Below are 9,868 nucleotides of genomic sequence, written 5' to 3' on the forward strand. Positions count from 1 at the left end.
GTCACGAAAACTTAGTTTGCAGTGCATAGGTTTAGTGAGTCTTAGGACAGAAATCAAATTGAATGTAACTCAAGTATGTACAAGACATTGTGCAGGGTTATCTTGTCTGATAAGATAACAATTCCTGAGTATTTTGCCAAGATAGTGGATCCATTTGGAAAACTAATTGTGATAGACCTTACAACATAGAAAGCACTAAAACAACTTTGGTTATGGCACACATGGTCAGTAGCCCATGTGTCCAAGACCTAATGAGAGTTGTTGTTACCTGTTACTTCTTGCTTTTCTTTAGTGTCTTGGGATTGAGAAGATTGTGTGATGCTAAATTGGTTTACATTGTAGCTTGTGCAGCCTGTTCCAACACTTTCTAGTAGTGATGCAAGTTGTGCATATTGTTCTGGTCCAAAATTGTATATGTCGTTGTTGCATTGTGTGTCTAAGGTGGCCTTCTTGAAAGTAGGAAGGCTTGTTGTTGTACTATTGATTGAACCAGATCACTATTTAGGCTTGTCTTGTTGTGGATTTGGTGGAAATCCATGTTTAAGTAAGTGGAGATGCTTCTGCTACCTTGTTTGATAGAGTGCAGGTCTTGTAAAAGATCAAAAATGCGAAAATAATTGTCTTTGGTGAATCTTTCTCTTAAGTCTTACCATAGTTCATTGGCATTTTTAATGTACACTGTACTTTGTCAAATTTCAGTAGAGTGACATATTGTTATCCAAGAGATTACCATTATGTTGCAAAGTTCCCAAAGATCAAAGTCTGGATGTTCTTAATCTGGTGTTTGTATGGTGCCATCTACAAAATTGTATTTGTTTTTGGAATACAATGCTCTTCTCATTGCCCTGCTCCATGAATGATAGTTGATACCATCTAGTGAAGGAGTGACAAGAATAGATCCTGAGTTTTCTCCATGATGTAGGTAGTATGGGCTTTGGATATCGTTGTTAGTGGAGGTAGCTTGGTTTTCTTGTTGTTGATGAATGCTTGAAGAATCAACCATGGCGCTGTAGGCAGTGGTAGATCAGAATTTTCAGCTTTGGTTTTGAAGCCTTTCGATACCATATAACAAGATTGAATAATATCTCATGTGTTTTTCTTATTTGATATGAATCTCCTCAAGCAGTATTTATACAAAATAACTTGACTCTCAAAAGAGCCAAGAACAAGAAGTTTAAACTTGACAAAGATAACAAATTTCCTAACAAAATTAACTAAGCACTAAAACTAAAAGAAAATAAGTTTATATGCTGAACTTGAAAACTACTTAGTCTAATATAAAGCAATAGCCTAGAAAAACTAAGGAATCATGCAACTAGCCAAATGCTTGGTGCTTAAGGCACAGTCATTGTTGTTTGTCACTGGTGCAATTGCGTTAGCCATAATGCCAACCTCCGGTGCTTCAATATTGGTCACATTATTTGTTCCTGGTTGGGTAGCTTGGTGCATGTGTTTAGCTTTGAATTAGTATGCTTGTTGGTGCTGGATTCTAGTGCATCAGCCTTGGCTCAGAAGATGTAATTGCATTTGTCTTGTTGTGCATAGAACTTGGCCTTAACTTAGTGTAGTTGGTGCATATATTCAATAACCATGATCATGCTTTATAGGTTTAACTATGCCACTCTTCTAATATTTTGTATAGACACATATAAATGTATGGGAGAGACATGTATATATAGTCATAATCTTACTTATAAGTTTAAGGTTTGATGAGCATTTAAAATATGATAGCATGAGTTTACATGAGTAATGGTCCAATTTAGGTATGTGAAAGCCCTGTTAAATAGTTTGAATTATTTCAACCCGATGTAGAACATGATTGGGCTATAGGCTGACCTAGTCGGATAAAAAATGTCCTTAAAAAGTTAACCCTCCATTTAATTTTAGTCCATGTGACCCCATGTGACTATTAACATATTTAGAACGTAATTAAGCCACAAAGTATAAATATTAGGGCTTAGCCCATTTGTCCATTTAAAAAACCATGGAGCAAATTGCAAAAATATATTGTTAATTTCAAAATCAAATGAAACCCCTTATTTTAGGTTTTATTTTAACTAATATGGGATCGGGAAAGGTTGTTTTTAAATTATTTATCATGGATGATTATTTTAAAGTATTTATTTTTTCATGGCAGATGCCAAAATGCTATCAAGAGTAGTACATGCTATGATACTAACAACAACATATCACACATGATTGGTTGGGTTAGGCTAAGAAGTACAAAGAATTTTGAAAGAAAATATGATCATTTGTATCATTTATTATAGGCGAAACTGCTAAAATGAATTCTTTAAGACTAGGAGTTAACTCCCGTTGGAGGGATAAGTGGGAATGGGGAAGAAGATCTATAAAAAGTCACCTTCAACATATATCCAAAAGGACAAAAAATCTCTTTTGTCTGCATGAAGTGTCGTGTGACAACTACATGTTGGTGGCTCTATTGTGGCATGAGCTACGAGAGGTGCAATAACACTTCCTACTTGCAACTATCATGTGGCGAAGCATGGCTGATGAAGGATAATACTTTGTTCCCCAACCCAACACCCAATTAATCCACCCTAACCCCTCAACCAGCCAATTTAACTCACCCTTCTTATATTAGCATACTTTATTCATGGATTGGATGTGCATAATTAGCAACAATTTGACAATTAATGATATGCTCTACAGTAAAGAAGTACTTCGATTAACTCTAAAATAATATTTAATAAATATTCATTAAGATTTTCATAGATGAATTAAAACATATTATAATATAATGTCCAATACTCAAATCATTGAGAAGAGTGCCCTAGAGAATGATGACAATTTTACCAAGGCAATCAAACAAGTGCACATTACAAAGTTAGTTGGTCCAAAATTTTTGTATGAATAAAATCTTGTCCCAAGATCATGAAAATTAAGTTCTAATTAAATCGCTTGGTAAGAAGGTACATACTTAAATGATTCAACCTTCCATTTAATTTTAATTTATGTGACCCTATGCTGGTGATGTGGCAACATTAACCTATTTAGAACATAATTAAGTCACACAAATATAAATATTAGGATTTTGGCCCATTTGTCCATTTAAGAAATCACTTAACAAATTATAAAATATATCATTATTTTCAAAATCAAATGAAACCCTTATTTGTAGGTTTTCTTTTAACCAATATGGATATTAAAAACTAGTTTTGATGGAGGAGTTGTTTTTAAATTATATATTATATATCATCGGTGGTTGTTTTTAAAGTATTTATTTTTTCGTGACATGTGGGAAAGTCTACCAGGAGTAGCACATGCTATGACGCTAACAACAACAACTTCTCACATATGATTGGTTGGGTTACACCCAGAAATAAACTTGAAAAAATAGACTATCATTTTTATCTTCTATTTTAGGTGAGACTATTAAATAGAGGCTCTTTAAGATTATAACAAGTTATCTCATATAGGAATGATAGACATGAAAAGGGTGAAAAGATTTAGAAAAAGTCACTTTCAACATGTATTAAAAAGGACAAAAAATGTCTTTTACATGCGTGAAGTGCCATGTAACAATTGCATGTGGGTGACTCTATTGCAACATGCGCTACAAGGGGCTCAATATCGCTTCCTACATGCAACTATCACATGGCGATGGATACTTGATTAGAGACAACTTTGTTCCTCATCCCCACATCCAATTAATCCACCCTAACACCTCCGCTCACCTATGAATTTAACCCCCTCCAATAAATCATAATTCATTCATGGATTGGATGTCCATAATTAGCAAGAAGTTGTAATGTATTATATGTTCTACCATAAGAAAGTGCTTCGATCAACTCTAAAGTAATTTTTAATGAAAACTCATTAAGATTTTTAATAGATGAATTAAAATATGTTATATAATGTCCATTACTCAAATCATTGAGAAGAGTATCAATGGATGATAATGACAATTTTATCAAAGGGTCAACACAATTGTATGAATGTAATATTGTCCAAAGATCTTGAAAATTAAGTTCTAATTAAATTGCTTTATATATAGCAAGTAAGAAGACACATACATATAGATGAAAGAGAAAAACTTGTGTGAAAACATATACAACACTTCATATTTAAAGACAAATTATGGGACTTAGTGTTACTATTTAAGACTAATTTTTAATATATTGTCAAAATTTTATTAATTGTTTCAATATATACACGTCTCCACATAAAGCTTTCTCATGGATTATGTAGTATTTATGGGAAAATATGTTAATTTTGGAGGAAAGGGTTGGAATAAGTTTTGAAATTTACTATTAATTATGATTAATTCTTAAAATAATACAAATGAACTGAAAAAGTAATAGAAATAAACTATATATAATGTAAGAGTTTAAAATTTATGCATCGTTAGTGTAAAAAAATTTACATTGTCAGAACATCATCTGTAATTGATTTGCATTACTTTTGTTTTATTTGAGAGTTTATGATAATTAACATATGAATAATAAATGATTTGGTGACGATATAAAAAAATACTTACACGTGTATATTAAATCTTAATAATACTGATTTTTTACACAATAAATATAGCATCCATAATTTATTTATATTACTTTTTTTATGAGTCTTGATTAATTATGAATAATAATTAATATAGATGATGTATAAAATTCTCACAATACTAATGTATATTTTTTTATTTATAGAAAAACACGATCTTTATGTTGATGAGAAAACAAAAACATAAATCACCGCTCCCCTTTTGTTCCCTGGGTTGTAGAAAAAAGGAAAGAAAAACAAAAATAAATCCTGTCTCAAAATAACATCACTCATTGAACTACACACAATTATTTGCATCCAAATCGAACAAGAGAGAGAGAAAGAGATGGAACAAGAAGAGCACGAAGTGTACGGCGCAGACATTCCCGACGAGGTCGACATGGATGAACAAGAAGAACAACAACAGCAGCAGCAACAACAACAACAACACAATCCCGCAACTAACCCTAACAAGGTTACTCACTCACTCACTCCCTCTCATCATTTCCATTCACTCATTCTTTTCTTTTCAAATTAATTTAATTTCTCTCTTTCTCTCTCTTAATTATAGGAATTAGGTGACATGAAGAAGAGGCTGAAGGAGATCGAAGATGAAGCTGCGGCGCTTCGTGAGTTGCAGGCCAAGGTCGAGAAAGAGATGGGCGCTGTTCAAGGTTTTTTTTATTTTATATAATTTCATATTTTATTTAGTTCCGGCGTCGTTCGATCCATGTTGCGGATTGTTGCAGATTTGGTGTTGTTATTTTTTTGAAATGTTGTTTTGATGCTTATGTTTTGATTTGATGTATATATGTTTTGATCTGAAGAAGATCCAGCTGGTTCTTCAGCAACGCTAGCTGAAAAGGAGGAAGTGGATGCTAGATCTATCTATGTTGGTAATGTGAGTTTTATTTCCTTTTGCCTCTTTTTATTTCCATGCTGCATTACTGTCTATTGTATTTTATTTTCCGAATATGTTCAATTTATTCCCTCCAAATTTGCATGAGTTAGCATCATCATGTAGGACCTTTTGTTTCAGTTTTTTTTAAGTGATTTATTTTGAAAATTTGCCTCTGACGCTTGGATATTTGCTTGTCTGGATTTTTTTCGCAAAAAGCGAAGGCTTGGATTCAGCTATATTGTTCAGTTTAAAAAAAATTACTTATATATATGTGTGTGTGTATTTAAAATCTAACAAACGGTCCTGAAACATAAAAAATGCTGATCGGTCCCTAACATGTGCATTTTAGTCCTTCGACGTGACCATTTTTCGTGCCAAATTTCTTGATGAGAAAATTTCAATTTATCCCCTCCAACTGGCATTATGTGTACTATGGTCCTGAAACTTTAATAATGTGGCTGTTCGAGTTGGATGGAAAATCAAACATGAGGGTGAAAATGCATACATTAGAAAGCTTATGCGATCGCGTTGCATGTATTTTAAATTTGAGGTCTAAGGTGCACATGTCCCTAAGATCAATGGGTTAAATTAGACTTTTCCTTCTATTTATATATTTACATACTTCTGAAGTATCTTTTGTGCACTAGATTGATTTAACTGTCCGCATGTAAATCTTAGCGCAGTATGTTGGTTGGGCTTTTACAAAGCCCAGAACCCTGCATATTTGGATTCCTAGAAAGTTTAGCCCCAACAAGCATTTTACGGACAATGAGGCTAATTGAGCAAAACCCTGGTACCATGGATATTGCACGGCCCATAATCTAAAGCTAAACCATCATACTAGTGATTGTGAAATCTGATACAAGCAACCCATCTCACTTTTGAGTAATTTTAATTTCCAAATGTGTGGAGTGACTGAGAGGCGAAATAGGTCAAAGGGTCTAATCTGGGAAGGAATATTAATACTGTGGGCCATCAATTTTTTGTCTTTGTCGTTTAAAGAGGGTATTTAATGTGTGTTCAGTTTGGAGCATTGTAATCAGGATCAGACGATTCATACGACTTGTAACGTGAAATGCGACAGAAAACAATGCTATCGACGCATAACAAGGGCTGAATCAAAATTGAACAAGATTCACAGCATCAGACCTTGAATTGCATACAAATCGTATGAATCTCGTGTCTAGGGTGTTTCGAACAATACTAGAGTCGGCCATCTAGTTCTGGTGGCAGGTCTTTTAGGTTTTAGATGAGTTATTTTACAATGACTTCCAGGTCGCGCGGTAAATGGTTTGGATCTGGAACCTGTTCTGAAGTTCATGATTTTTTAGGTCAACTTTTTACTAGGGAAGGAAGGGAAAGTGACGAAATCATCCTCCTTACTGGTTGCTGATTATTTACTGAGTCTGAAACCCTGAAATTTCTCCACTGCCTCTACATGTTTTTCCACCATATTGTCCACACTACAGTACAGTTTTGTGCTTTGGGTTCTTTCGAAGATTGATTTTAAAACTAATATTTGTTTTTTTCATTCAAAATTGTATTTTTTTATATTTTTATTTATAGATCATGCATCTTATTATTTGTCTAATGAAACAGAAAATAGGTATTCTGGTTCACAATTTGTATCCAAATTGCTAACCTTGATCTGGGATGGTTGGATTTTTTTTGACAGAGAACAAAATGAACCGATTTATTAGATCAGCATAAAGCCTTTCTTTCCTTCAGCCAAAAATTTGAACACCCCCTCTCCCATTGAGTGATTTAGCCATTTAGGTTTAGTCGTTCTTAAGGTAAACAGTTACAACAATAAGGCATGGTTGTAGATGATTTGGTAGTTACTAATATGCAAAAGGAGGATGAAAATGAAATATTATTGGGATAAGCTACATAGCGGATGAAATAAGCTTAGTCTTATTCTCTATTGATTTGAGTGAATTATATAACCCTGCCATGACTTCAGATCACTTTCTATCTTGGAAACCATTATAACTAAAGCTGGGAGCCCACTGACCATGGCCGGATTTGTATTCTCCAAACTTATTGAAGTACTCAATTACCATAAAGGGCGACCCAGTACATGTGACGAGACTCACACCTAGTGGGGTCTGAGGAGGGTAGATGTATGCAGTCTTACTCTCTCAAGTGAGCGAGTTGTTTACAGGATTTGAACATGTGGTCTCTTTGTCACTTAGCAATAACCTTATTGTTGCGCAATATGCAGCTTCTTACTGAAGTACCCATGTAAATCTTAGGGAAAACGTACAAGTTATTATTAGACCCTAGTACCATACATTGGGACCATGAAGGCTGTTAGTATTTCTTTTTGAAGCCTTTCTTGATCTCTTGCTGCTTGCTTCAAGGCAACATCAATTTATTTGATAACTTGCCTGTTGCAGGCTGTAGTGCCTCATATAGTCACATGATGAATGCAATATCCGAAAATTTTCCCATCAGCTTTTAAGTTGATTATAGTATTATAAAACTTCAACTGAGTGTTATAATTTAGTAAATCATTTTAATAATCCAAGTTACAATTCAGGTTGATTATGCATGTACACCTGAAGAAGTCCAACAACATTTTCAGTCATGTGGAACAGTTAACAGAGTCACAATATTGACAGACAAATTTGGTCAGCCAAAAGGATTTGCGTACGTAGAGTTTGTTGAAGTTGATGCTGTTCAGAATGCTGTCATGTTGAACGAATCAGAATTGCATGGACGACAACTTAAGGTCTGTATTATCATCTAATCTGCTTAAGTTGAATTAGTCACCCCCTTTGCCTTTTCCATTTGACTATACTGGAATTCTGGTTTTTCCTTCAGGTGTCTGCTAAGCGCACAAATGTCCCTGGAATGAAACAGTATTATGGAAGACGTCCTATGGGTTTCCGAGGTAGAAGGCCTTTCATGCCATCTCCATTCTATCCGCCAGCTGGTTTTGGGTAAGCAACTATCAATTTACCTTGGCCTTGTTTTGTCTCTGTTATGCTTGTGTAAATTGTCTTAGAAACTAAAAAAATCTTATATATATGCTTTACATCTAGCCCGTGCATAGAAAGTGACTAATGGATTTTGCTGATAGGTCTTGGTCCTTTTGTTTTCTAAATTAGAACTTATGGCAAAAGGATAAAAAAGTATATTTTTTACAACATACAATACAACCATAGGACTATTTTAAGCTAGAGAGGGAGCGTGATGTTCAACATACATTCCTATTGGCATGACTGTGTAACAACTCATTAAGAAACCAGAATACTTTGAACTTTAATTTTTTATGATACTGTAAACAAACCTTTCATTCACTTAAAAATGGATCATAACTAAACTCTTTGTTTAGCATGTACCAAAATTAGGTTTTGATTGTTCTTCGTTTCGTTATTTGTTCATGGTACTCCTTGTGCTATATGATGATCAATCATTTTTTTTGACATGCAGAAGGGTTCCAAGGTTTAGACGACCCACAAGATACAGGCCATACTAGTGCTCAATCTCGGTTGAATAGATGATCACATGTTTAAGATAAAGATGAGGACAAGGCATTATTAATTTACCATTGTAATAATTTTGCGTTGGTTGGGCAAGAACATGAATCTACTTTCACATAACAGATGTTAAAATGCCCTTGCTTTTTCCTTTTTTTGGTGGGTATCCTTGCCTATTTTTAAGACTGCAGATGTATTATATGGACAAATATAGGTTCATCCCTGCAATGCTGAATATTGCATGTTCGTAGCACTTGGGAGTGAAAGCTTATACTCATTAACGATGGAAACAGCTATGTAGGGGGAAATTTTAGTTGTTTGTTATTTTGAACTTTAAACATTAACCTATTCAGGTCAGCGTTAGACTCTTATGAGAAAGAGGAATTGTTTTCTTGATGCTGAAGTCAGTTCTTAATGTTAGTTTTATGTTGGGTTTGTTTTTTGAAAGTTCGGTTTACTTTTTTGTACCTACACCTTTTAGGTAAATAACTAATCATTTTGTAGTGCATGATTGTCTTTCCTAACAAATGTCGTTCGTAAGAATCGAAATTTTGACCTTTTAATCATCCTAGAGATCCAGTAGAGTTTTACCATACTAGACTAATGACTTCTTGGTAAGTTGGGTTTGAAAATGATCAACTTTTAGAAAATTACTTTGCTGTCTTCGTGTTAATACTATGGTATTGGTCTCTTGTGGTGACGTCAGTGGTATACATTGTGGCTGTGTATATCATAGCTGTGGAAAATTGAGAGAAATGCGGTTGATGTGGCTAGAATTGTGCTCTCGCGATTGTAAATTGTAATTTGAAGCATATGGGATGCAAATTTTACCAGTGACATGTAGATTGTGGAGTGAAACACAATTGCCCATTAGACTGCAAAATGTTTTTAGACACTAATGTTTTGTTTGGTTTAGAGAAGAAAATGATAAGAGAGAAGATTAAAGGAAAGATTATGAGTAGAAAGAAAGAGATAAGAAATA

The 9,868-nt window shown here is 34.1% G+C and overlaps 1 protein-coding gene across 2 annotated transcripts; it reads left to right on the forward strand.

Moving 5' to 3' along the window:
• Positions 4,730-9,343, forward strand: LOC109336686 (polyadenylate-binding protein 1-like). 2 transcript variants are annotated; one of them, XM_019573435.1, is made up of 6 exons: positions 4,730-4,975; positions 5,072-5,174; positions 5,331-5,401; positions 7,944-8,135; positions 8,228-8,346; positions 8,840-9,343. In XM_019573435.1, exons 1-6 carry the CDS (start codon positions 4,847-4,849, stop codon positions 8,883-8,885), a joined length of 660 nt encoding a protein of 219 aa, XP_019428980.1. In that variant the 5' UTR covers positions 4,730-4,846; the 3' UTR covers positions 8,886-9,343. The 2 variants fall into 2 exon arrangements, with proteins under 2 accessions (XP_019428980.1, XP_019428979.1); XM_019573434.1 differs by having other exon boundaries at positions 4,731-4,975; positions 5,328-5,401.

Source organism: Lupinus angustifolius, chromosome LG20 (genome assembly GCF_001865875.1).
Source record: "Lupinus angustifolius cultivar Tanjil chromosome LG20, LupAngTanjil_v1.0, whole genome shotgun sequence".
Classification (NCBI taxonomy): Eukaryota; Viridiplantae; Streptophyta; class Magnoliopsida; order Fabales; family Fabaceae; genus Lupinus; species Lupinus angustifolius.